General features: G+C 58.3%; 1 protein-coding gene across 3 annotated transcripts; it reads left to right on the forward strand.

Moving 5' to 3' along the window:
• MAPKAPK3 (MAPK activated protein kinase 3) lies at window positions 1-27126 on the forward strand. 3 transcript variants are annotated; one of them, XM_037128581.2, is made up of 11 exons: window positions 1-143; window positions 414-690; window positions 18926-19065; window positions 20198-20262; window positions 20720-20799; window positions 22468-22591; window positions 23737-23812; window positions 24121-24245; window positions 24675-24760; window positions 25019-25099; window positions 25791-27126. In XM_037128581.2, exons 2-11 carry the CDS (start codon window positions 466-468, stop codon window positions 25941-25943), a joined length of 1155 nt encoding a protein of 384 aa, XP_036984476.1. In that variant the 5' UTR covers window positions 1-143; window positions 414-465; the 3' UTR covers window positions 25944-27126. The 3 variants fall into 3 exon arrangements, with proteins under 3 accessions (XP_036984476.1, XP_053525478.1, XP_053525479.1); XM_053669503.1 differs by having other exon boundaries at window positions 1-128; XM_053669504.1 differs by having other exon boundaries at window positions 6-113.
• The last annotated feature ends 327 nt before the right edge of the window (window positions 27127-27453 follow it).

The raw sequence follows: 27453 nt of genomic DNA on the forward strand, positions 1-27453 counted from the left end.
GGGGAGGGGGTACAGTCACGTGGGTCCCGGGCGGCTTGACTTGCTGCTCTGGGCGCTGTTGGCCGCCGGCTCCCGACCCCGCTGCCCCTGCCCTTCGCCCGCGCCGCCTCCAGGTGCACTACTGTCAGGTACTCCCTCGCCAGGTACGCCCTCACTGGGCCCCCTCAGCCTCCTGGTCCCGGGGACCCTAGGCCACTCCGGTTCCTTCCCCTCTTCCTAGGTGCCCGAGCCGGATTCGCTGGTGCCTGGCTGCGTGACCACCGCCCCCTGCCGCGCTTCCCTACTCTAAAGAGGCAGTTCTTCCCGCGTTCCCAGCGCTGTCCCCAGCGCACAGCCCAGTGTAACTCAGGGGCTCCAAGGCTAGGGTGTGTTAGAGGAGTCTGGGCGGAACTTACTCTTCCCTTCTTTTCTAGGTGGCCCTGCACGCGCCAGGCTGGGGCCGCCTCTGAGCGCCCCGCGGGGGCCATGGATGGTGAGACAGGAGAGGAACAGGAGGGCCCGTTGCCCCGGGCAGGTGCACCCTCCGGACCCAGCCCAGCTGGCTCTCTGGCCCTCGCGGGGCGGCGGGAACCCAAGAAGTACGCAGTGACCGACGACTACCAGTTGTCCAAGAAGGTGCTGGGCCTGGGTGTGAACGGCAAGGTGCTGGAGTGCTTCCACAGGCTAACAGGGCAGAAGTGTGCTCTTAAGGTCAGTGACCCCCTCACTGCAGCCTGGGCGACCTGGAGGGTCCAACAGCAGAGGCCTGTGGGCGCACAGTATGTCCAGGGCCCCTGCCACGCTTCTTTCTTATGTTCTGCATCACCTTTCCTCCTCACAGTCCCCTGTAGGCAGGCTCCTCACCCTCGGTGCTTTATAGGTAGGAAACTGAGGCTTAGCTCAGCTCCAGATATCCCAGGGAGCAGTGGGTGGAGTCTGTTCGGCTAGAGCCTGCTGCACCAGGAAGCAGGGAAGGAGTGGTTCCTGGCTCTGGGGTTCTGGCTGGGCCTGTGTGTTCCCACCCAAGGGGAACCCTCTTTCCATGAGAAGCTCTTCTGATTGGAAGGGGTCCGACTTTCCATCTGAGGCCAGGTCACCACCAAGGCCCAGGGTGGGGCTCGTGGCCTCTGCTGTGCCTGGGCTGGAGTGGTGGGAGCTTTCCGGAACTGGCTGGTGGGCAGGAGGCTGCAGATGGGCTCCAGCTGAGTCATGGGCCCATGCTGATAGGGGCAAGCCCTGCTCCATGCCTGAGGGCTGGCCACCATGGCACACCACAGGCTCCCAGAGGCTAGGCTAGGACCTCCATGACACAGGTGGAATCTGGGGAGTCCTGGGGGTGGCTGATCTAGCCGTCTAGCTCTGGCTTCAGTCACTCAGTTCTGGGCCCAGGACCCCTGAATCTGGGAACTTCAGTCAATTGCAGTTTGTAGCAGTAGCCACCTGGATGGGCAGAGCATGTCAAGGAGAGCAAACCATCTTCCCGTTTTACAAATGTTACAATTATGAGCCTGAGCTCAGGGTCCTCCTCTAATTTCTGGCCTGCATGTGCCAACTCCGTGACCTTGGACTGAATTCTGGAATCTTGAAACCAGGTTTCTGCCTCTGTTCAGGGGAAGGCCAGGGCTTGATGTGAGCTTGGAATGAGATGATGTACACAGAGTATTTGGTATAGAGCCCGACGCTGTCCTGGAGAGGCTACAGGACTTATTTAGGGCACAGTGTCTGCAGGTGTCAGTGGAAACCTGGGCTCAGCTCCCTGTGTCTTTCCCAGGGGCACTAGGGCTGATAGAGTGGGTTGTGCCCTAGGGCAGTCTTGGAAGGGGTCAGCAGGATGAGTCCCGAGGAGGCTCAGGGCTGGGCTGCTGAGGCTGGGACTCAGACACAGCCTCTTTGCTTACTAAGCCAGCAGTACAGTGGGGTTGGGGCCATTTGGAGCCCCAAGACAAATGGTTCTTGGAGTCCTTTAGGGAAAAGATGGATCTTCTGAGGGGGGATGGGGCACAGGGTTGGGAAGTGAGCATTTGTACCCTCTTCCTCGGCACTGTCTTTGTCCTTTCACCTGTGCTGGTGACAGGGTACAGTCTGGGTGGGGAGGGGCTGCCTGAGGCCAGAGAACCTCTTCTTAACACCAAGGCTTTGGCCCCATGGGCTCTGAGTGGCTCCGGAGCCACTTCAGGTGCTGGGAGCGGCTTGGGGGGGGTGCAGTTTGAGGGCCTAGGCAGCGCTGGCTTCAAGCAGGCTGGGCCTTGGCCCATGGATACTGTGTCTGACGGGTGACCCCGGGGACTTCTGACTATAGCCACTTCCAAAGCATCTCTCCTTGGAGGTAGGGCCTTAATACCGTCTCTGTTCGGGACTGGGCACCGGGGCTGGCCCAGGACAGAGTCCCTTGCTGTGTCCCTTTAGGCTTTGTGGGTGAGCATGGCTAGGCCTATACTGACTTCCGACCTTCAGGACCTGGCCCAAAGTTGGCACTCACGTGGGACATGGCTTAGATTTGGCCCCTACATTCTGTTCGTGCCCCCTCCCACCCCAGTTCCAGTGACCAAGCCCGGAACTCCTTACCCAGCTAGGTAGGTTCCTATCACAACGTCCCAGGTTGGATGAGCGCAGCCTCTGGCGCATCTCACCTGTACTGTGAGTGGTGGCTCTAGCCTTGAGCAGGGAGGTGGCATTTTTCTGCTTACCTTTTCCCTCTGTCACCTGCCCAGGAGGGCCCAGGCCTGGGGACCTCAGCACATGGGCAGGCTTGAGCCCAGGTAGCTCAGCCAGTCCATGAATGGGTGGGTGTCAGCCCTCTCTCTGCCTCTTCCTAGCCCTCCACCCAGCTGCCCAGGTCAGCCCAGCTGGGGCCCCTGGGCTCTGTGTCTCCCCAGACCTACATCCCAGTCTTTCAGGCTGGCCTGTCTTCGTCCTGGACATGTTCAGGCCACCTCTGCCCTTCTCGGTAGTCCAGGCCTGGTACCCGGGTCGCTCCATGCTCATCCTCTTGGCCTTGTTGCCCTCGATGGCAGATAGTGCATAGAGTGAAGCCCGGAACCCAGCGGGCACTCACAGAACAGGAAGAGCTGTGGTCACTGTCCCTGCGGGGCTGTGGCTCTCATTTGGGGGCCCTGCAGGAGCAGGCTCCTCCTTCCCAGGGGCTCGGCCTCTCCCCTTTCACTCAGTCCCTGAGGCTGACGTGGCCCATGTTGGCCTTGCGCACCCTTGGGGCTCCCTCCCGAGGACGGCTTCCGCAGCTCATGTGGTCTTGTGGCTCTCCAGGCTGAGGGCGGAGCTGGTGGACAGCCTCCTGCTGACCTATTATTACCTGTGCTCCCTCCCAGGCCTAACTGGTTCATTGGTACCCCTCAGCTTTGCTTTGCACTGGGCACTGCCCAGAAGGCCTATCTCCCATCAGTTAGCCCACCACACTCAAGACCTAGCCCCTCAATCCAAATCACATACATGAAAATTGGGGCCTGGAGTTATTAGTCAGAAGTCATGTGACCTGACAGATGGGACTGCAGCGGAGGCCAGAATCCCCTGCCCTCCTGATTTCCTGCCCAGCGCACCTGTGGTCCTCAGCTTCCCACAGACAAAAGTAACCATGGCACTTGGGTAAATAAAAGCAATAAAGGGCCTTGTGGAGACAGAGCGGCTAATCATGGGGGAGGAGAGGTAGAGTCTTCTTTACTGCTGCCTGCTCTCTGGGGCTGGGAGTGGGGCCCTCTCCTCTGACCACTGGAGCATGGCGGAGGCCCACAGGGCCCCCTGTGCCCTCTTCTGCTCATCTTTGTCAAAGAATGGTATGGCCCGGTATGGGGTCCACATGCCCAGGGGATCCATGCATTGCCTCATGGGCGGGGCTGGCCTGCTGGAGCTGGTGCTGCCGAGCTGGATTTGGGGCTGGGTGGGGCTGCCAGGCAGGCCAGGTACTTTCTCATTTGGCAGCTGCCACCCCCTCACCTACCTCTCCAGACCGGTCAGATCAGCCTTTGCAGGGCCACTTGCTTCTGAGTCAACATATCAGGAAGCTTGTGGAGGGGCTGCTGGCAGCCCAGTACAAGAGTCCCCTGTAGTGTTTTCACTGCCCTGAGCTCCTCCCCAGGGTGCCCCCTCCTGGAAGGGAAGTATCGAGGTGCTGATGGAGCCTGCTGAACTGCCAGGGCTGGCAATCGGCTTTTTAAATGAGGATCCCAGGGAGGGCATCAAACCCTAAGAAATTAGAACAGTGGCATTTTCAGCAGCCGCGGATTGTTTGGGATGTTTCACACCCTGTCCAGCTGGCTTTGTTCACAGTTTCCAAGCTGCTCGCCCCACCCACCTGCCTCCTGGCAGGATCCTCTCTGCTGGGACTTCTATCCAGGAGCTGATGCCAGCCCTCCAGGCCTTAGGCCTTGATGGTGTAGATTCCAGAGTTCTCATAAAGAGCTAACAGTTCTCCAGAGCATTCTGTCTGGCAGACCTTGTCCCCCATGCACGACACACATGTTATCCTAACTCCTGTCATTCCTTCCCATTTTCTGGAGGGAGGCTCTGAAGTTCAGAGAGGTGAACAATTTGCCCAAGGGGCACAGCTGGTGAGTGGCTGGGCTGGGATTTGAGCCAAGGCAGTTTGATACCAGAGCCTTAGCCTTGAAGTCACCTCATAGTGCCTCAGGCCAGGCCATGGGGCTGTGGGAGGGCCTCGGAGACTCGGCTTCTGGAAGGAGGCTGGTCTCGTTCTCCACAGCTACCTGGCAGCCAGGGCTGCGCCCCAAGTGCTGCTCTGGTGTTTGCCTCCCTCTCCTCCTCATGCAGCTTTATGCCTGTGAGTGGACAGTGATCCCACAAGGCTAGTGCACAAGGACCACGGTGGCTGCGGGGTCACCTCAGAAAGATTGTGTGGCTCATCCTCAGCCTGTGAGCCCAGCGTGCCACAGGCAGGAAGCCAGGTCAATGAGTGGGTGAGGGGCGTGGTGGCTGTCAGGGCTGGGCTACCCAGGGGGCTCGGGAAGGGACTGCCTGCTGGCACCTAGGCCTTGGCCTAGGAAAGGTGCAGATGAAGGCACAGGGTGTGTGTGTGACAACCTGCCTGGTGTGGACAGTTCAGTGCCTACTGGGGAGGCCCACTTCCCCCCGAGCAGTCCCTCTGTCCAGGCAGGACGTGGCTGCTCTCAGCAGGGCTGGGGTCTAGGCCCTGACAAATTCTGAGGAGCTGTGGAGGACAGAGGACTCTGCGGGAGGAGAAGTGTTTGTGCAGGGCCTCGAAGGATGAGGACGAAAGGTCCGTGGGACGCTCCCTCTCCTTTGCCCACACCTAAGACCCATACCTCAGCCCACCAGAGGCCTCTGGCTGTGGCCCCCTCCCCCTGGCCTGCAGAGCTCACTCCCAGCATCACCAGGACCCTGGAATGCTGTTGCTGGGGGTCCTCAGGGGCTTCCGGGCGGTCTGGGCTGTCCTGCAGCCTGGGCTTTGCGGGGAGGGCCTGGGCTCCGTGACAGCGGAGGCCGGTAGTGTGCCGAGGTCTGCACTTGGGGAAGCCGTTTCCCTGCTTGGATCCCTCATCTCTCTTTCCAAGGGCCCCCTTCAGATTCTCCTGGGAGACCCCTGCAAGGGGCAGCAGGTAGAGCTTCTCAATCTGCAGTCCCCTGGCTTCCTCGGGTTGCAGCCTGGCACCTGGCTGCTGTGTATCCAAAGCTGTTGGCCACTAGGCAAGACCCCTAGGTGAGGGGTGTTGCCGGCACACCTGTGCCCTGAGCGCACCAGCCCGTCCTGGTTGCCTGGGTCTCCTGGTCTCATTGCAGTGCGGCCATGGGTCCCATGTATTCCCAGGACAGCTTTGGTTCCCCTGCCCTCCCGTCCATTTGAGATCTTGTGTGACCCAACGTGAGGGTCTTCCTGGGGTTGAGAGAGGAGCAGGGCCCTGGTCTTGAAGTCCTTCCCCCGACTTTCTCCCAGAATGACCTTGAATAAGGACAGTTTCGGATCTTCTGCAAATCCATCGTCTCTGTGGTGCATTGGGCCCTGGGTTTGAGCCTGTGGTAGAAAGCAGGATTCAGTCGTGGTGGCTGTAACTGTCCCTGAGTTCCTGCCATGTGACAGCACAGACCAGCAGACACTCTCAGAGGGCAGAGCTCTGAGACATTTGGAATGGCCTGGGTATATTTGGTGGCACATTATTCGCCTTTAATGAGGACTCACTTGCATTCACCCGGCATCTGGGGAAGCCAGCCCTGGTGGGGTGGGAAGGAGCTCCTCCCACCGCCACCCCCTGCCCCGCCCTTTTGGAACTGAGTGGATTGGGGCCTGTGTAACTGCTGTGTGGGAACCACGAGAGTAGAGCAGGGGGATGAAGTGGCTGTTTGTGGGGACCAGGGGCCTCTAGAGGCCTTTCCAGTGCCGGGCAGGCTTGAAGCACTGGGAACACTGATGTGGGTTTCTTGCAGGTTTGGTGTTAAGGTTCCTTTTATCTTTAGACACGGGCTTTGTCCTTGCTGCTTTCTCTTTGTGGCGCTGTCTTCTCTGCCTCCTTGTCCCTCGCCTCTCTTCTTCCTCAGCTGTTTCCCTGCTACCGCTCAGTCCCTCCCCTCCCAGGCCTTGCCCCTCTCTGTCTGTCTCATGGTTTCAGGGTTGGCCGGCCCTTTCTCTGCAGCCTGCAGGCTGAGGGCAGGCAGAGGACAGATGGGGGCTGGTCAGGTCCTGGGGATTCACCCTAGTCACGGGGGTGGGGAGTGGTCAGGCAGGGCAGGAAGGAGGAGCCCCTGGCCACTCAACAGTGCCCCCTCCTGCTGTTGGTGCTGGTGGCCTTGGCAGCTGGAGCAGCAGAGTCAGGAACATTTGGGCCAGGACTGTAACCCGAGGCATCCCCCGTGGAGTACGGGGAGTCAGCTGCAGCTCTGCTGCAGGTCCCTTTTATGGCTCAGTGAGACTTTGGCTTGCGGCCTGAACGAGGCCCTGGAGCCAGCAGAGGAACCTGTGGAGGGTCTGGGAGGGCTTGAGATGTGAAGTCCCACCTTCCTCCCCCTCAGAGGGCACAACTGCGGGCACACTGCCCCCGCACTCCCTGGCAGGAGCACTGCAGCTCCAGCCTGCCGCCTGCACCTGACCCCTCGCCTCTGTGATGCTCAGAGGCTATTTTTAGAGGCATGAAGGGCCAGGGCCCCTCCTACGGGTGCAGCCTGCACAAGGGACTCACAGCTTATTCTGTAGGTGTCGCCCCAGCATAAACAACCTCTTTCTCAGGAGGTGGCAGAGGCGCTGGCGTGGCTCTGCGTGTTCTCCGGCAGGCAGTGGCACGTGGCGGGGGGACTGGGCATAAGAGCAGTCATTTCTCCCTCGAGTTCTTCCCACAGGTTACACACGAGCACAGCAGAATCTAAGAATGGGGTGTCGTCACCCCTATGCTATGGAGGCAGAGACTGAGGTTTCGAGAGGCAAAGTAGCTCACTCAGGGAGTCACACAGCAGGGACACTCCCTGGCGGGGCTGGCACCCCAGCCTGTCTGGCCGCCAGGTCATGGCTCTCAGCCATCCCTCCCCGTATGCCAGGCTCTGCCAGGGCTCAGGAGCGGGGCCTCTCCCACGTCACAGTATGACCATCTGTAAGATGGGGGGCCCCCTTTGTTGGCAGTGCCAGGAAGCAGGCCTACCTCGTCTCCTGCTGGAGCTGCTCTCGCAAGTGGGTGAGCGGCAGGGAGGCCGGCTGGAGAGCGCCCCAGGGTGCCTCCCCTGAGCCAGCTAGCAGGTGAGGCTCCCAGGGGAGCAGTCAGCCATGGTGAGACCAGCAGTAGGGCTGGGGCTCTGCAAGGGATAGGAGCTCTGGGGTTATGCCTTGGGTTGAAGACCCCTGTCCACTGGAGTCCATGGCCCAGTTAAGTCCTGAGTCAGGCTGAGCCTGCACCAGGGTGCGTCTCTGCCCGAGGAAGGCCTGACAGAGTGGGTGATCACTGCAGCCCATTTCCATGGCAGGACTGTCCCTCTGTGCTGCGAGGCCACCACCCTGGTCTGCCGGAGGGCCGGGCCTTCTCCCTCCCCTGCTTCCCCTTCCTCACGTCTGTGATTCCATGGCATGACCAGAGACATGAGGCAGGTTTCCCAGGAGTGGGCTGTGTGTTGGAGCCTGGGAGCCCTTTGGCTAAACAGGAGGAAGGGAGAGAGAGGGGCCAGGGGCTGAGAGCCGAGGGAGGTTGGAAGCCCGTGGCACCTTACTTCCTCAGGAGGAGCCTGAGCGGGGTGAGGGCTGCCCGTGCTCAGCCAGGCCTGTGTGGGGCGCTGCAGGGACAGGGATGAAGCCACCGGAAGCTGGAGGGCTGGCAAGCAGGTCCGATGTTGGCTCCAGGCAGAGCAGGCCTGGGAAGCGGAGTCAGAAGAAGGCTCCCTAGGGTCACTGCACCATGGCTCTGGGGCTCGCCCAGGCCCTCCCCTCCAGGCCCCACTTCTTGTTCCTTAGTTGCCTTTGTGACATCTCCAGATGAAAGAGAGTGTGGCTGTCGTTCTTCTGAGAGCTAGAGGGTGTTGAGTGCCCTCTCTCCAGAGTGGGGCAGAGGCATGGACTGCTGGGGGTGTCAGCAGGGGTCACCTACGCCTGGCCTCACTTGCCCTGGTCGTCCCCTGCCTGGGGAAGGTGGCCGCCGCCCTCTGTGGCCCCGTACCGGCTCTGCAGGCATCACTGTGGCACAGCTGGCCAGTTGAAACACAGATTCTGTGGCCAAGGTGGTGTCTCTTCACGAGGAGGGACCCCGGAGGGGACATTATTTCTGAGATTAGAATGAAACACTCGCTAAAACTCCCCAGTCTTATGATGAAAAGTCCTATTTTTATACTGTCGTAAAAGAAACAGCCACAGAGATGTTTCACCGATTTTGAAGCTGATTTTGACAGAAAAATCCTTTCTTCTAAGAAGTTAAAGGAGGGTGACCACCCTGGACCCTCTGAATACGCACACAGGGGTAACGAGGCTCTGGTGTGGCCCCTCCTCGGCCCCTCCTCAGCCCCTCTGGGAAGGCTGTGGGCGGAAGGCGGGGACCTGGCCCCCGGCGTGGCAGAGGGAGCTCGGATCCTGCCACTTGCTTGGTGGGTGGCCTCTGGGAGAGGGGCCTCTTTGTCCTCCCGGAGGGCGGATGCCAGCAGCCCCAGAGCTGCTGAGGAGAGTGCACCCTCATCTCACAGGTGGGGGCGGGGGCTCAGGGAGGTTCCTTCACCGCACACTGCACCAGGGGACCTTGTTCAGAAGGACACACCGAGGAGCTGAGGGCTGTGAAGGTGACTGCCACCTGAGAGAGTGGGGCTGTGCCCTTCCTCTGGTCTGCCACCCGCCGACAGCTGGGTGAGTTCCCTGGCTTGGGTCCCTAGCTCTCGGTCTCACTTGCCCCCCACCAGGGTCCCTCCCCTGAGATCAGCCTCCCATCCTCTCTCCACCCTGGGGGTCCACCCCTCCCTCACCAATCCTTTCACAGCCAAACAGGATAAATAGACTCTTCCTTATTTTTTAAATTATATTTTGTTGGTTATTCTATTCCAGTTGTCCTGATTTATCTTCCTTTGCCCCCCTCAACTCAGCATCCCCTACTCCCTCAGGCAGTCCCCCCACCCTTGTTCATGTCCTTGGGTCATGCATGTAAGTTCTTTGGCTATTCCCTTTCCTACACTGCACTTTACACCCCCATGGCTACCCTATAACTACCTATTTGTTAATCTCCTCACTTCTCACCCATTTTCTCCCTCCTCCCTCTCATCTCTTTATCTTAAACTTTGGTATTTTAATTATGATGTGTCTTGGAGTGGGCCTCTTTGTGTCCATCTAGTTTGAGACTCTCTGAGCTTCCTGGAATTGCATGTCTATTTCCTTTACCAAATTAGGGAAGTTTTCTTTCATTATGTTTTCAAATAGATTTCCAATTTCTCTTCTCTCTCTGGTACCCCCTATGATGCAAATGTTGGAATGCTTAAAGTTGTCCCACAAGCTGCTTACACTATCCTCATTTTTTTGGATTCTCTTTTCTTCTTGTTCTGACTGGTTGGTTTTTGCTTCCTTATGTTCCAAATCATCAATTTGATCCTCAGCTTCATCCGCTCTACTGTTGTTTCCCTGTAATTGTTCTTATTTCAATTAGTGTATCCTTCATGTCTGACTGGGTCTTTTTTATGCTGCCGAGGTCCTCTCCTCAGTAAGTTCCTTGAGTATCCTTATAACGAGTGAGTTCTGCATCTGATAGATTGCTTATCTCCATTTTGTTTATCTCTTTTCTGGAGTTTTTATCTGTTCTTTCATTCAGGCCATGTTTTGTCTCCTCATTTTGGCAGCCTCCCTGTGTTTGTTTCTATGTATTAGGTAGAGCTGCTTTGACTGTGTCTTGGTACTGTGGCCTAATGTAATAGGTGTCCTGTAGGGTCCAGTGGCACAGCCTCCCCTGCCACCCAAGCTGGATATTTGTGAGGTGCGCCCTTCGTGTGGTTGGACACCCTCCTCTTGTAGGCGAGACCTGGTTGCTGTTGGCAGATCAATGGGAGGGATTTTCCAGGCCAGTCAGCTGCAAGGACTGGCTGTGACCACTTCCCACCACCATCCGCCCTCCATGGAGGATCAGCTGGTAGGGGAGGCCCCACCATGGTCTGTAGCTATCCAGTGGATGCGCCGGCCCTAAGGTTTCCCAGGTGGTGCAGGTCAAGGTCAGCCCCCACCTGTGTTTGGCCCTTGGCCACCCTGCCTGAGTTATGAAGCACACTGAGTGACTGCTACTTGTACTGGGCTTGGAGATTTCTAGGCAAAGCCAAGCTGTGATTCTAGGCTGTTGGTTCTGGGCCTGGGGCTCACTGAACCCAGCTCCTACTTATTTGAGAGGATTTATAAAGTTGTGAAGCCTGAGGCAAGACCAGCCATTCATATGGAAAAGCAGCTTGAGTGGGCCCATAAGTTGGGTGGGGCAGAGCCTCTGGGGATCTCCAAGGTGAGTCAAACAGTATTAGCCAGGTTGATGGAATCTTAGATACAGTACCAGTCTTCCATATCTGTGGGGGGGAGGGCCCAGAAAAGAGACAGTGGTCTCTGTTCACCTTTATGCCAGACAGCCTAGCCTCCCCCTGCATGCCACAGGTGCCCTTCAAGCCACCACCCCAGTGCCAGAGCCCAGAGGGAATGAGTTTGAGTAGGTGAGTCTGTGTGTGGGTTGTTTAAGAGGAACTGCTTGGGGCTCCAGCATTTTCTTCCACCGACTGACTCAATCCCTGCTGGTTTTTGCAGCTAGAAGTTGTAGGGACTTATATTCCTGGCACTGGAACCCTCGGCTAAGGGCCTGGTGTGGGGCTGGGACTCCTTGCTCCTGAGATATCCCTCCCCAATTTTTATCCACCACATATGAGTGAGGGGCCAGCCCGTTCGTAGCCTGCACCCTTCCTACCCATCTAGATGGATGTGGTTTCTTTAATTCCATAGTTGCCAGACTTCCAGGCCCCACCAGGGCCGGGTTCCAGCCGGGACCCTCACTGCTCAGCTCCGTGACTTTGGGCAAGTCGCTTACCGTCTTTGAGTCACAACTTCCCCGCAGGTGGAAAGGATGATGCTGGGCCTTCTCAGAACACAGTGAGCCCTGAATGAGGTGGTGTCTGTGACCAAGTGCTGTGGCCAGCAGAGCACTGGCAGAGCACCAGGGAGGGACAGTCACACTGACCGGAATGGTGAGCATCCAGCTGGGCTGGGCATTCGGGGTCAGTGGTGCCGAGTGAGCAAGCCGCTGAGGAGGAGAGGACGTAGTCATAACTTTTGGCGTGAGGCCGCCTAATCCATAGCTGCGAAATTGGTTTCATTTGCCCCTGTAAGGAGCTAGGGGAGCTGGGAAAATGAGTGTGTGTGGGAATAGTGGCACATGCTGAGGGTCTGGTGTGAGACTGGGGCAAAAGTGCCCAATTTGATGGTGGCAGGCAGCTCTCCTGAAGGTTCTAGGGCCCTGGGCCGGGGGGGGGGGGCAGGCGGGGGGGGACTCTGGCTTTATAAGAAAGACACCGAGGCCTTAAGGACAGTTCTGCTTCTGAACACTGAACTCCAGGTCAGTCTGCACTGGCCCATCTCTGCAGCCAGGGGAGGCCTGTGCTCTGAGTGCACAGTGCAGCCAGCGAGGGTCACACCGGCTGGCGTGGGGCCCCCCACGCAGCGTGCCCCTCGCCAGCACCGGCTCTGATAGCACAGGGCAGGGTGAGCTCAGGAGCCGGCTGTAACGTGCATCCCACGAGTCCAGTGGTGTCTCAAAAAGTCAGACCTACGTCCCCATGGGAAGATAACCCCAAATGCCCACAGTCCCGGGAGCCGCAGGGCCCACGGATGTAAAAACGCCTGTCAGGGAGGGAGTGTGGTGGGTTCAAAGTGCTTTTGTTCATCCCTCGCCTCCCTGGAGACAACAGAGGTTCCCTGGATTGAAAGAAATATGAGTTCAAAGCACTTTTTTTTCTATATAGTGTTCCGTTCAGTTCTGATGATGCCCGAGTGATTGGTCTTGAGCACGCGCACTGCAGTGTCCGTCCTTGCCTGAGGCTTGGAGGAGACCCCCAAGGTGGGAGGGAAGGTGTTCAGGACATACGGGCCCCTCCCACCTTTCTCCTCTGCCTCCTCTGGCCAAAAGCAAAGCTGGAATTCCAAGAAAGCACTGGGCCAGTGATGTTCCCCCAGCACTCCGGCAGGTGTGCCGGCCTCCTTCTTGTCGGGGGTCCAGAGGAGGTATGCCCATTTGACGCTGTATCTCGTGCAGAATTACTGCCGAAGGCGTTGCCAGATGCTGCACTTCCCCCTCGTAGGACAGCCGATGCTAAATGCCCTGAAGAGCGGGTCTGGGGAAGAGCTCAGCGAGTCGTGCATGTGCTTCTCCTCCTGGCGGCAGAGCCGGCCCAGCTTCCTTCTTTGTCGAGACTCCCAGGAAGATCAGACTTAAATGTGTGCCCGATTACAGTTACGAACTGACATGGGTTTCTTGCACATTTTCTCTTTGTTTTCATTCTAAATGGAATCGGACGTGTTTTGGTTTTATTTGGCTTGCTTCTGTCATGCTGTGGAGTTAGAAGTTCCCTGAAACCCTGTGGTCCAGGAGCCGGGTGGTGAACTAGGAGGACTCACAGTGGCCTGTGGGGTGGCAGCGAGAGGAGACAATTGCTGGCCTCCAGGAGGTTTTCTTTGTTGTAGGCTGTGGGTTGTCATGAAACCCAGCGCTCATGGTTCTTAATTTGCCAGTGCCTCGCTGATGGGAGAGATTGTCGCCTGGCTCTCTTCCCCCGGAAGGAGTGAGTGGAAGGAGTGGGTGTTCCATCAGAGGCCACAGAGCAGCCCCTGGGCTGCTGGTTGAGTGGCTGGGAGTGTGGGGGTTGGAGGCAGGGTGCAGGGGTGGGGGAAGCTTGCTGGACCGGGCTGGTGGCCTTGGGGCCTCCTGTGTGTGTGAGACAGGTGAAACACTGTGGATACTTACCTAAGAAGAGCCCAGCCCCTAGTGAGCTGTGGACACTGGGGAGGTAGGTGGGCCTGTGGACCTGGCTGGTGGTCCCTCCTGGGCTGGGAGGTGGCTGGAGAAGGCTGCTGGGGGCTGGTCTTGTGGTTTTCCCAGCCCTGCAGACTGCCCAGCTCTGCTCCTCCAGGAAGGCAGGCAGAGTGCTTCCCTAGCTCCGCGCAATGCGTCAGGGCTGAGGCCTCAGTGTGGAAGGAGGTCTGGGCAAAGGGGTCCATACCTGCTGACCCCCTTGGGCAAAGCTGTCCTAGGCTGAGTTGTGACAGCAAGACCCCCAGTCTTTCTTAGGCACCTCTCAGTGCCCAGTTCCCTGACAGGCACTTTAGAGAAGCAGCAGATGTTGGATGAATAAATGGACAGGCAGAAGAGTCCCACTCTCTGGGGGTCAAAGTCAACGTCTCAGAGGCTGGAGACACATGTGTATCCACGGCCCGCACACGCACACATGCCCCGCATTCCCTATACCCATCTATACCTGTGTACACACCCTTACCCCTGCGCATACCCATGTTCCCGTGCGCACACCCTACCACCCCACACTCCCCTGCTTGTGTTCACACCCATGCACCCCTGCTTACATTTATCTCAGAACAGGTTTCCCAAGTCTTGCAAGCTATAGTTTTGGCCAGTGCCTCTTTGGCTCGGGGCCACTCCCTCCTGTTGTTTCCCGTCGGGAGGGGCTGTCTGGATCCTTCCAGCCCTGCTGTCCTCCAGCCCAGTGACCCCAGGGTGATGACTTCATCCTCCTGAGCATTGCTCCTCAATCTGTAAATTGGGGCTGATGGTCCCCTCCCTGCTTGCCTCACAGGGTGGCGCCCAGGCTTCATTACCATGAGATACAGGAGGAAAGAGTGTTTAGTACACTGCAGTTGTTTTCCAAATAGTCAAATGCTGCTATTGTTTGTCCCCATGTGGACTCCAGGATTCCTCCACCCCGTAACCACTGTCCTTGGTAGACCGGGACACTGTGGGAGGTCTCGAGGAGCCTGGCCAGTTCCAAGACCCTCCTTCCACCTGGTGACACTGGAGGGGCATAGACACCCCTGTCCTCAACCTTTACTGGGGTCCACTGGGGCAAGTAGCGGTCTGGGGACAGGTAAGAGAGTTTGGCGAAGGCCAGAGGGGAAGTGGAAGCCACCTGATCAGAGCATAAGGCTAGAGCAGGTTTCTTCATTCAAGGGAACATTGTCTGACCTTCCACACTCGGCTGTCTTTACTGGGGTCCACACCCCAAGTACTGTCAGGAGCCCCTCCTTCGGGAGCAAGCTGGGGTTTCGTCTCTGGAGTGTGTCGGGGCTCCTGGTGGGTGCCAGCAGGAGCTCAGGGGCTGCCCAGGAGCTGCCATAGACCCTGGAGATTTGGCGGACCCCTGGGGAAGCCCGGGGGATGTAGTTGGGAGTGAAAGGACAGTGGGGTCTGCTGGGTTGGCAGAAAGCCACCCATCTTCTCTTTTAAGATGTGACTGGGGACCAGGATTCGGTTATGCCCCTTTGGGTCCAAGCATCTGTATATGGGGTCCGTGGAGACACAGGAGCTACTCTGTGGGGGTAGGGATGTTGGAATGGGGCTACAGTAGGCCCTTTGCAGGGAGCCCCCGACCGGTGGTCCCTTGTTGCCTTCCTCCCAATCTAGCCCAAGCCCTGCACCTTAACATTGGGCAAACAGAGGCCTGAGGAGCAAAGGGCTGGCCCAAGTGAGACTGGAAAAGACACTGGAGTTTGGGCTGCCAGTCACTGCCAAACCCTATAAGCACTGACAGCGATTGAATCTTTATGGGCGCTTTATTCAGATGGCCCACGATCTGAGAAGATGGTGGGTTCACACCCTAACAGACCATCTTGTCTTCTCTTTCCAGGTCAAGGTTTCTATAGGAGGGAATAAACAAGGTGCAGTGAGGGGTTTAGAATTCAGGGAGGGTCAGGTAGAAGGAACTGCAACATCCCTGTCCTGGGCGGTTAGCTGTTACCAGGAGCAGGTGGTCGTTTGCCCTCCCTGGAACACAATGGCCCAGTGCCTCCACTTGTCCCCAGGCGGTGGTCTTTGGCAGTGCCCCAGGAGGTCGGCTGTTTTCCCAGGAGCCAGGATGGGCCTTATTTGTAGTTTCTGAAACAAAAGCTTTCACATATATATCACTTGCTAGGCTTGTAACTATTTACCTTAAACTAAACTTTTCCAACTCTTAAGTCCCCTATCACAAGGTCACCCTGAGAATAGGAATAGAACCCAGGCCTCCCGACTCCCATCCCTGTGCTCCTTCCCATCCCTGGGAAGATGGGGCTTTTGCTGGGAGACATCTTTTATGGAGGGCAGTGTGGACACATGTACTTGCATGAATGAAGCCAACTTGTAGCAATGGCCTTGTGGGCAGGAGCAGTCAGGATGGGCTCCTTAGGGGAAGAGGTAAAGTCTGGTTCCCCAGAGCAGGCGGGCGAGGTGCAGTGGGGAGCAAGTTTGGCCAGCTTGTCATGTCTCTCATTGGTGGAGGCTCCCCGAGTCGTCCTCAGTTCAGCCTTACCCTGTCCTCAGGATGCGCTGTGAAGGTTCATTATCACAGCGCGTAGTTCAACCCCTGTTTACAGATTTGGCCATTGAATCTATGAACATTATCTGAGCCAGTGTTCCATGCCAGTCCTTGTACCCCACTAACTGGACCGGGGGGGGGCCAGGCTGACTGGCACTGCCCTTCAGGGCCACAGTCTGATGAGGGAGCCAGCATGGTGGCCTCCTGGCTGGGGAAAGAGCTGTGTGATCTGGGACCAGTTAGTACTTCCCTCTGTGCCCCAATTTCTCAGCTAAAGGATGGGGATAAGGAAGTCCCTTCCTGCTAATATTTGTGAAGGGCTCAGAACAGCCAGGCAAGTTGAAAGTGCAGTGCATGTGTCCGTGTGTGTGTGTGTGTGTGTGTGTGTGTGTGTGTGTGTGTGAGAGAGAGAGAGAGAGAGATTAGAGTGATCCAAAGGGACAAGTTAATTGTAGGTTGTGAGCAAGTGCTACGCAGGAGGGAAGTAGAGTGAGAGGGAGCTTTCTGGGGAGCCGGAGACCTTCCTGTCCTGACGGTGGGGGGCGGGGGGTGAGCTCCAGGGGTGTGTATGATGGGCAGACTCACTGAGCCGCACTCTTGGAGTTTGTGCATTTTACTGTGTGTAAAATAGAACTCAATAAGTGAAGCATATATGTATAAAGGAAGAAGAATAGAAGGTGGAGAGACGATGAGGGTCTTGTGAGTCCCTCTTTAAACAAGGGAGTCAGGGAGGGCTTCTGACATTGGGGGCATTCCTGGAAGAGAAGGAGACTCTAGCTGTGGGGAAGAAAGATGAGGAAACTGAGGCTCTGAGAGGTTTGGGACCACATGCAAAGTCAGCCGTAGGGATCAAGTATGACAGCCCAGCCCTCTCCCTGTGCCTGTGCCTATTCTCTGGGTCTTGGCACTCAGAGAAGGACTGTCTTCATTTGTGTGGAAAATGATCCCCTGAAACGGACTGAGTGGTATGGGTGGTGGTGAGAAGCTTCCCCTCAGTGCAGCACAGGGTGCAGGCCCCCCCCACCTGCAGCTCTCTGGCCCCCCCTCCCCTACCTTCAGCTCCTTCCCTCCGTAGCCCATTCCCCCACCCCCTTTGCTCGGGAGCCAGGCCCCAGCCAGGGACCCCCAGCCTCTCCTGACCTGCCTCTGTCTTCACTCTGCTTCCAGCCTAGAGGGAGGTTCAAGTTGAGCCAATAGAGAAGGAGCCAGGCAAGAGTGCTCGGCCATAGGCATGGACTTGAGAGGGTGCGGCTTGTTTGGGACCAGAAGTTCAGTCTTCTGGCAGAACCAGAAGTGTTCGGGGCCAGGGGAAACACGCATAAGGTGGGAAAGGAAGGCAAGCCCTGCACACCCGGGGAGGAATCAGCCAGGAGAGGATGATGGAGGGGTGGGGGGTGAAGGGGGGGGCAGGGCTGAGGACCGCCCCGGAAGTCTTCCAGCAGTGGGCTTGGGAGTTTTTGAAAGGAGTGAGGGGACTTCGGTGTAGGCGAGGTGCCAGCAGAGGGGTAGAGTGAGGAGGGGTCCAGGAGCCAGCCTGGGGTCCCCACAGGACAGGGTCAGGTCAGGCCAGGGCCAGGGAGAAGTGTTAGGAGGCCAAGTGAAAAAAGGATGTGGAGAAGACAGCACAGGGAGGGAGGATAGCGTGCGTGTCTTGAGTCCTGTGGCTAGAGCTGCCTCAGGACAGAGTGGGGGCAACGCTGACGTGCTGAGTGAGGTGACTGAGCGTCTGCCCAGCACTGTGAGCCAGAGCTATGTGGGCGTGGGAAACTGAGGGGCTCCGTAGGAGGACATGGCAGCAGGAGCAAGGGATTCTTGGTTTCCGGGCCCAAAATGCAGCAGGGACACTAGAGCCGGTGGAGGGCTTGCCCAGCACCCTGCACTCCCAGGCACGGGCAGGCGGCGGGAGGCTGAGCAGCTCTAGGGGTGGAGGAACAGCCAAGGGGCAGCGAATGCCAGAACCCACTGCCTTCCCTCCCCCTCCCCGCCCCCTACAACAGTTTATCTTTGCCTAGGGAGCTTGGCCCAGAGCCTTCCCCACATAGGGCGCTGGCAGAGGAGGAAACCAAGACCAGGGGCAGCCCAGAGTGTGCCGAGTGAGATGGCGCTAATCCGAATCCCAGCCTTGGTTTCCCACCCTGGTTCTAGCGCTGCTCAGCTAGAAAACATGTGGCAGGGCCCCAGGGGACGGCTAGTCTCTGCTCTCCCCATTCCAGGCCGCCTCACCCTGTGTGCCGACTCCTTCTCCTCCCCTACTGCTCTGCACAGGCCCCTCCAGGGCTGTGCACATTTCTGCTTGGTAGCCACAGTCTAGGGCTGAGTCCCCTTGAGCAAGGGTCCCAGTGCCACCCGCCTGCTCCCTACTTGGCCATCGTGCATCCTGTGGGCATGACCCTTTTTTATTCCATTTTGCAGTTTCGAGCTGTGGCTTGGCCTGTGAATGTTTGCCTGAGGTCACACTGAGTCACTGGAGAAACTTAGCCCCAAACCTAACCTTCACCCTACCAGGTTGTGACCTCCCTCCGCTAGGGTCCTCTCTGTCCCCAGAGTCTATTTCTGGGTCCTCGTGCCTTCCCATGGTAAAAATGAGACTCAAGGGAGAGTGGCCCCTGGCCTGGGGTCCAACAGCTGTTGTGTGATTGAACTTCAAAACCTGCTCAATTTCCTCTTCACTTGCTGCCCCAGGAAGGGAGGAGGGACCTCTCTGGCCTCAGAACACTTCCAGGCTGCCAGCCCCCTTCCCAAGGCCCTCCTGAGCCACCAGCCGAGCTGCTTGAGGCTGGCCCTCAATCAAGTCTAGAGGCTCATTGGATCACGAGTTAGGGAAACCTGGGTTCCACTCCTCCTTTCGTCCTTCATAACCTGGGCGACCTTGGGCAGGCCCCAGGCCTCCCTGAGCCTCTGTGTCCTTTGCAAAGTGGGGCCAGTGGCACCACCTGGGTAGCTGCCGTGAGCCTGACCTTCTGTGTCGACCTGCCCGCAGCTCCTGTACGACAGCCCCAAGGCCCGGCAAGAGGTGGAGCACCACTGGCAGGCCTCGGGCGGCCCCCACATCGTGCGCATCCTGGACGTCTACGAGAACATGCACCACAGCAAGCGCTGTCTCCTCATCGTCATGGAGTGGTACGGCGGTGCCCCCTCGGTCCCCAGGCTCCTGCCACTCTTCCAGGGGCTGTCTGTCCAGATAGCAGCCCCAGGAGGGGTTCCTGGCTCCTGAGGAGGAGCAGAGGGGCAGCTGCAGGCCCTGGCCCAGGAGACCTTTCCCAGGATGGGAGGACCAGGCTGGAAGACGGCCTCCCTGGGGTGATCTCCATTCTGTGAGGAGGGGCTGGGCGAGCTGTCAGAAAAGTCCTCCTCTCCCGAATGTGGGCGGGAGTGGGGGTAGGGGGAAGAGCGGGACACACAGTCCCCTCAGCTTTCTCCTTCTCGCTGGGAAGGTCTCATCAGATGCTGGGTAGGCAGGCCCCAGAGCCGGCAGCCCAGTGCAGTCTCCTCCACCAGGGCTCCTCCCACTAGCTCTGTGGCCCAGCCTTAGCCTCCCTCAGATCCTGGGGCCCACATCTGGGCCTCCAGCTCCTCTCCCTCTGCCTTCGGGGTGGACTTTATCCTACAGGTTAGTAGCTCTTGAGTCAGATTTGGGGTTCAGACCCTGCCTCTGTCCCCCACTAGCTGTGTGACTTTGGGCAGCTGTTAACCTCTCTGAATCTTTCCAACTCCCATGTGAAACGTGGAGGAAGATCTTAATGTGCGTTCACCCTGTACTTGATTCCATTCCAAGTGCTCCGTGTGTATTGCTGATTTGGTCTTCACAACTCTGTGAGGCTAGTGCTATTGTCCCCATTTTACAAAAGAGGAAGCTGGGGCACAGAGAGATGAAGGGACCAGCCCAGCGTCACACAGCAGTGCCCACGAAGCATTTGCCCAGGGCACAGCACACAGCAGGTGCTTAGAAAACAGTGGTCATGGTGATAATTGACGTCCTTCATTTGGAGAAACTGAGACGTGTATGGGGGTGGGGTTGCCTGCGCCTCAGCCTGGTGGGGGCGGTGCCACTGGAAGTACACCACCCTGCCTCCTTCTGAGAGTTCAGTCCGACCAGGCAGACAGGCCACTACGCTTCAGGCCGTTTGGGCACAGGGAGCTGGCAGGGACTGTTCCCCAGGGGAAGAGCAGCAGGGCCTGGGCCCCTGATTGGGGCAGGGGCAGGATGATGCTGAGCCTTCCTCTCCCTACTTACAGTCCCCTTTTCTTGTAGCATGGAAGGTGGGGAGCTGTTCAGCAGGATTCAGGAGCGTGGTGACCAGGCTTTCACTGAGAGAGGTACATGCGTGCAGCTGGATCAGTGCGGGGATTCGGACTCAGATGGACCTCACTGAGTTGCTGTGTGTTGCTGGGCAAGGCCCTGCTCTTCTCTGTACCTCAGTCTCCCCAGCTGAACAAAAGAGGCTGAGACAGAGTGTTCCTACCCTAAGGAGTTCCATGGGTCTGTGACACCTTGTTGGAGATGGGCTCTCTGTGGTGTTGGGGGAAGGCCACAGAGCTTCCGGTACCGACCAGCAGCTGAGCCGGGGAGAGGTAGCCCAGGCCCAAGGGAAGAGGTCTAGGTGGGCAAGGGAGTTCTCAGAGGAAATTAGGGTGCCTGGGCAGGCATATGGAATAGGGGTCCTGGGTTTCAGGAGTACTGCTGCCATCTTGTGCTGTCCCTGGGGGAGTGGGGGGGCACCCCAGGCCACCTGACCTCTGACTGGCATCACTCCCCCCTCCTCTGTGTCTGCAGAAGCCGCAGAGATCATGCGGGATATTGGCACAGCCATCCAGTTCCTGCACAGCCATAACATTGCCCACCGAGATGTCAAGGTGAGGCTCTGGGACCCGGGCTGGGGGACCAGGGAGGGAAGTATGATCCACACCCCTCATGGTTCCGGGTGCCCAATCCCTTCAAGGCCTCTGCTTCCTGGCCCGGACTGGTCTGCTTAGCCTCTTCCCTGCTTCCAGCGTACTCATTCTGCTCTGGCCAGATGGGTCTCCTCGATTCCTTTGAATAGCATGATGCCAACAGCCGTAAGCACAGCTGAGTGCCTACTGCAAGCCAGGAGGCCCTGGCAAGCATCTCATTTAACTCTCACCTAACCCTGTGAGGTTAGCTGCCAATGCCCATTTGACAGATGAGAAAAACGAGGCTCAGAGAGAGATTAAGTGTCTTGCCCAAGGCCATGAAGTTGCCACCCTGGGGTTCATTCATTCATTTGTTCCCTCAGCAAGGAATTCTGTGAGCACGCAAAGGGCTGGGCCTCAGGCAGGGGCTGCCTGACACTGTTGGGGCTTCTGTGAAGTACCAGCCGTAGCTTTAATAGATAGGTTAGGCCTGCTCACTCTTCCCGTGGATGGGCTTCATAGGTATGGTGGATGCTGGAGCTCTGCTCTCCCAGTTTCCTACTGGGGAGGACAGGGTCTGAGAGGTTGTCAGGTTCAGCCCAAAGAAAGGCAAACTGGGACAGCCCTGCATATGCGCGCAGGAGCCAGCCACCGTTGGGAGTGAAATCTGCGAGTCCTGGGCCCTCTGCCCAGGCCGGCAGCGTGGCCTCCTAAGGCTTGTTTCCTCCTGGGACTGGGCAGAGGAGCTGCAGGGCCAGCTTCCGGGCCAGCTGCTGCATCAGGGCCTTCCTCTGGCTGGGCTCCGCCAACCGTACAGTCCTTGCATTCTGGATACACATGCAGCCACAGCACACTCACCTGCTGAACCCTGGCTTTGTTTGGGCCCTGGCTTCTTTTCCCCCAAGGGGAGGAAAACCTTCAGCAGAGGAGGTTCCCTTGTGTAGGCAAACCGTGCTTCCCTGTTTTTATCCCAATCTGAGGTCACTCCACTCTGGGACTTTAGCCAACACCCTGTCCTTCTGCTTTCCACGGGCCTGGCTCATACCCATTCATTAAAAACCAGCTTCAGGGCTGTCTCCTCCATGCAGCCCATGGGGAGCCCATGCAGCTCCCCACTGCCCTCATCCTTTCATCTCTGTGCTCTGCAACTGTCTTCTTCAACTCCTCTGTGTTCTTCAGCTGTCTCTGGGCAGCTCCAGGGGCCCAAGCAGCAGGGGCCTCCTTGCTGAGCGTCCTCAGGTGGGGCGGCCCTGCTGGCTCATTCGGGACCGGTGCTTGGCAGCGCTGTCTTGTGAGCATCCCATCTTCCCCCAGGCCCCCACTTAGCATTTCACGGCAGCATCACCAACACAGGCTCAGAAGTCCCTGTCCCTGGGCTCTCTGTAGCACTTGGTTCTTTACAACTTTGAACACTTGCCTCAGTTTCCCTCTGTGAAAGGGGGTATTACCTCCCAGCCACCTTGGTCTTTTCTATATTTGGCCCACGTTCTTGGGGACAAAGGCCCAGGTCTTTTTCAACAGATGGACTGGTTCCTCCTGCACTGTTTTGATGTGCGTGAGAGAGGGAGGAAGTGTGGCTGAAGGTCACCTTGGGACTCTGCCCCCACCTGGTACCCAACTCCAGACTAACGTTTTCTCTCCCTGGCCCAGCCTGAAAACCTGCTCTACACGTCTAAGGAGAAAGACGCAGTGCTCAAGCTTACTGACTTTGGCTTTGCCAAGGAGACCACCCAGAATGCCCTGCAGACACCCTGCTACACTCCCTATTATGTGGGTGAGTACTGGGCACAGGCTGTGCACCTCCCTACCCCCACTGAGCCCTGCAGTGCTGTGGGGCAGCCAGTGAGTTGCAGATGTCAAAAGGTTAAAGCCCAGTAAGGAGGGAGGGGGATTCTGCCTGCATGGAGGCAGTGATGGGGTGGGGGGCTCTGGAGGCTGCAAAAATACTCTTCCAAATTTCAGCTTCTGCTTTTGAAAATAGATCCAGGAAAATTCTGGCTGTGGCCTGTGAGCAGAATGATATCACAGCAGCTCTAAATATATACGCGATAAAAGGCTGCCACCAGCTCCGGACGGAGCCCAGCTGCGGTGGTTTTTTCCTCCGGTTCTTATCTTCCTGGGATTCGGATTCAGAAAGTGGGCGGGCCTTTCTTCCCGAAGGAGAGGGACACCGGGCAGCAGCTGCCTGTCCTGTGGGAGAGGGTCCTTAGACCAGGGCGTGGATAGGGCCAGGGGCGAGCACTTGCTCACACTTCCTGGAGAGTTCCTCGCTGCCCTGTGAGCAAGGGGGCCCCAGCCCAGGAAAAGTCCCCGCAGAAAGTGCCGGCCCAAGAGGGGAGCGCCCCCCTTCACCAAGGGCTGAGCCTTCCCAGAGAGCTGCTGAAGGGGAAGGAAGCCCGAGACCGTGCACTCTGTTCATCAGGACATATTTTGCAGGATTTTCACTTAGGAAACCCTTCTGGCCTACCCCTCACATTGTCCTCCTGGGAACACCAAGGTCTCAAGGGATGGTAGCCAAGGTGGCAGTGGAGCCCACAGCCCTGCCCCCAGTCCCTCCTTGCCCTGTTTGTTCAGGGGTCGAGGGACACAGGGCAGCTGGTGGCCCTCTCACCTATGGCAGGACCTCACCAAGCCCCAGAGTGGCCTCCTCTCCCCCCACCCCCCGAGGCCGAGCCTGGCCCCAGGGAGACTATTGTTCCTCACAGCCCAGCCTCAGTGTGGGTTAATTTTCTCTGGGAGCTGTTTGCCTCCCCCTATTTCACACACATGCTGCCTTCCCAGAAGGTGCCAGACACCAGTCTGCTCTGCCCTACCCCCCAGTCTGGGTGCCTGCTCCCCACCTCACCCAGGCTGCAGGCTCCCGCCTGGGCTCTGAAATCCTTGGAGCTGAGAGCCCCCCTGTGCCCTCTGCTCTGGTAGCTCCTGAGGTCCTGGGTCCAGAGAAGTATGACAAGTCGTGTGACATGTGGTCCCTGGGTGTCATCATGTACATCCTGTGAGTACTACTTCCTATGCGCCCCCACCCCGTGTACCTCAGTAACACATGCCCTTGCTGAGCCCCTGAGCAGGTCACTCTTCATGCAGGCTGCCTTTCCCTTCTGGTCACGGACGCCCCGCCCACAGGCCTCCTGAAGGCCTCTGCATATAAGGGCAGGGGGCTGGGCAGAGCCTGGGGGAGGGGGCAGGGGCCAGGGACAGAGGTGATGTCTGGCCGCCTGTCTCCCCAGGCGGGAACTGGGGGAGCAGAAAGGGTCTGCTCTGGCTCCCCCACACCTGTTCCAAATGACCTCCACTCTCCCCCAGCCTGTGCGGCTTCCCGCCCTTCTACTCCAACACTGGCCAGGCCATCTCCCCAGGGATGAAGAGGAGGATCCGCCTTGGCCAGTACGGCTTCCCCAACCCTGAGTGGTCGGACGTGTCCGAGGACGGTGAGTGACCGCTCCACCCCGGACCCCGTCAGCCCTCTTTCTGGGAGATGCTGCTTTGGTGTCAAACAGGCCTGTGTGCAGGCACTGGCTCCCCCACATCCCGCTGGGTGGCCCTGGGCGAGTCGCCAGACTTTTTGAACTTCAGTTTCTCTCTATGTCAAATAGGCTCAAAATTTGCCTCCTCGACACTTCCACTAATTGCTGTGCCTCGTTCATATTTCCACTAATTGCTGTGCCTCGTTCGTATCTCCCCTGTGGGGCCTACAAACAAGCCTGCCCTGTCAGCTAGTCGTTGCTGCTTGACAGGTGACCCCGGACACTGACAGTTGTTAGCTCAGTGTTACTGTGGGTTAGGAATTTGGGAGCACGTGCAGAGTGGGCAGTGGGTGGGGTGCGGTGGGGCCGCCTCACCACATCCCCCCTCCCCAGCCAAGCAGCTGATCCGCCTGCTGCTGAAGACGGACCCCACGGAGCGGCTGAGCATCGCGCAGTTCATGAACCATCCCTGGATCAACGTGAGCACCGCCTGGGCCTGTGGCGTGTGGGTGGCAAGGGCAGAGGGCAGCGGCTCAGGAGGCCTGGGCGTGGGCCGTGGGCAGATGTGCAGTAGCGCCCCACCTACAGCTTTGCTTTGCCACTGCTACCGTCAGGCTCCTTCACCTCCCTCAGTCTCAGTTTCCCCATCAGAGACCAGAAAAGGGGGTGCAGGGAGGGAGCTGGAGAAGTCCCAGGTGCGTGCAGGTCCTAACCTGTGGGCTCGGGGCTCCTTGCAGCAATCCACTGTGGTGCCGCAGACGCCGCTGCACACGGCCCGAGTGCTGCAGGAGGACAAAGACCACTGGGATGACGTGAAGGTGGGTGGACGCGGCTGCGGTTTCCCTGCAGCTTCCAGGGCTTTGGGAAACGGGACTCCAGAATGGTGGCTAGCCAGAGTCTGCCCCGTGCCGGTGCGGAGGGCGTCTCTGACGGCACAGGCAGTGTGTGTGGGGGGGACACTGTGCCTCGTGGAGCCTTGAGCTGCCCTGCCCTCCTCAGGGTGGTGCTCCTGGCTCACTCCTTCAATGAAGGGGGCTTTGGGCCAGGGGCTCAGTAAAAGACCTTTGGACCCAAGCTTCGGCCAGAACCCATCTTATAATCTTCAACACTTGGGAGGGGCTCAGTCTGCTTTCAGACTCAGCAGAGGCCAAGTTTGAGCATGTGGGGCAGCAGCTCTGAGCCCCAAGACTCCCAGGGCACAATCTTCAGGCTCCAGTGCCCTGTGGGCCTTGTGGCTCTGAGTAGGTGACACCACTCCAGGTTCCTGTTCTGGTTACCCTGGTGTGGCCCCAGGGAGTCATTAAGGCACTTCCTGTGCCTTAGAGGGTCAGCCTGGTGCCCACCACAAAGGATTGTGTGGCGCAGATGGACAGGCCAGTGCTGGGCACACAGTGGGTATTTGGGCCACAAAGGTGGCCATCGCTGTCACTGATGTTATGAAGGGGCTGCCCAGGCAGGGGAGGGGGGTGATGGCTATTGAGGTCCCCACGTTCTGGCATCTGCCCCCAGGAGGAGATGACCAGCGCCCTGGCCACCATGCGAGTGGACTACGACCAGGTGAAGATCAAGGACCTGAAGGCCTCTAACAACCGGCTTCTCAACAAGCGGAGGAAGAAGCAGGCAGGCGGCTCCTTGGCCTCGCAGGGCTGCAACAACCAGTAGCTCCAAGGCTGCGGGGAAGCCAGCCTCTGAGCCTGGGGGGGCAGACTGCAGTGGACTGAGGCCTTGCCCCAGAGGGCCCAGGGACATTTTTTTTAAACGAAAGAACTATTTTGTTGTGTTTTAATTTGTCACAGCTTCAGGATGGGGGACTGTGACCTCAAGCCTCCTTCAGAGCCCCACTTCAGGCTCGGGCCTTAGAGAGGGGCAGTGCCTGGGGCTAGGGACCTGCCTGCTGCATCTGCAGTGCCTTCGCCCAGAGTGGCCTGAGAGCTCCGGCTCTGCCCTGACCTGGGTCGTGTAGGTCCCGTGTGGTTGTGGCTGGGCTTCCCTCCTTCCGTGAAGACACCCCCCCTGTGGTGTGGGCTGATGGGCCTGGCCTTGGGAAAGGCAGTGGGCCATTGGTTGCCATGGTGACCTGGGACAGAGTTGCTGTCTGTGAATGCTGAGTGAGTGAGCAAGGGAGGGAGAAGGGGCAGTTGAGGGTCCTCTGCCTTTGCCTTCCAGGGAGGCTAGTCTTTCTCCCACTGCTTGCCCCTCTCAGGCTCAGCCTCTTTGGTCTCCCAGAGACCGCTGCGTCAGTCTGTCTATCTCTCTGGGTGTCCGGCCCTATCTTGCTGCAACCCACCAGGACCCACCAGCCCTTGGAGCTCCTCCCCTACAGTCCCTGGACCCGCCCTCTGTTGCTAGCCCCGACCCAAAGAGTGGCCTCTCATCTCATCTGAGGGTGGGAGGTATTTTTAATGCTTTTCTACTTTGGAAAATGCCACTGTGACAAAAACTGGTACAGTTTCTCTGCCCCCACCTGCCACGGGATCCTGAGCAGGAGAGCCCCTCTCTGTAATGGTTCATTCTCCACCCTGCCCTGGTGGATTCGTGGGTACGTCTGTGAGAGGGGATAGCTGGGGGCAGGGCCAAGAGGCTCCCTGTTAATCAGGGGTCTCTATTTATGCGCCAGATTAGCCCCGAGTCAGTGGAGGGCTACTGAGTAGCTCTTTGAAAGTCTGCGCCTGGCCTGAGTTGGAGCGGAGAGCGCTCCTCTTTGCCAGACCAGGCTTACCCCATCCCCATGCTGCCCCTGACTGGGGCTGACAAGTGCCTGACTCCCAGCCTGGTTCCTGGCTGGGAAACCCAAGACCATGTCACATAGGACAACACTGCTAATAAACACCATTTTGGCATTTTCCTCTGGTTCCTGGGTTTCTCTTCGTCTATATGAGTGGACAAAAGTGGCCCAAGGCAGCCGCTCATACCCACTGGTGATTTCACCCCTGCTGGGGAGGGTGCCTCAGGCTGGTGGGCGTGCCAGGCTGGCTCCAGTGCCACTGTGGCGTCTCCAGGCACAGTAAGGTCAGAAGAGCAGAGGGATGGCAGCTGCCTCCTGTCCCCAGCCCTGTGCCGCCCGGTGCAGTGTGTGTGGTGCCGACCCCCAGCCCGTGTGTGCCAGCGTCTTCCCACAGCGGCCACCCCCAGCTGTGTGCCAGCCTGCTGAAGGGCAGGCTCGGTGCCTGCT

This window comes from Artibeus jamaicensis, unplaced genomic scaffold, assembly GCF_021234435.1.
Source record: "Artibeus jamaicensis isolate MK-2021 breed Jamaican fruit bat unplaced genomic scaffold, CSHL_Jam_final contig_519, whole genome shotgun sequence".
In the NCBI taxonomy this organism is placed as follows: Eukaryota; Metazoa; Chordata; class Mammalia; order Chiroptera; family Phyllostomidae; genus Artibeus; species Artibeus jamaicensis.

Coding starts and splice junctions, on each gene's coding strand:
- MAPKAPK3 (XM_037128581.2), top strand. CDS start 466: ATGGATGGTGAGACAGGAGAGGAACAGGAGGGCCCGTTGCCCCGGGCA. Junction 20,263..20,719: donor CCAGGCTTTCACTGAGAGAG/GTACATGCGTGC, acceptor CTGTGTCTGCAG/AAGCCGCAGAGATCATGCGG. Junction 23,813..24,120: donor GGTGTCATCATGTACATCCT/GTGAGTACTACT, acceptor ACTCTCCCCCAG/CCTGTGCGGCTTCCCGCCCT.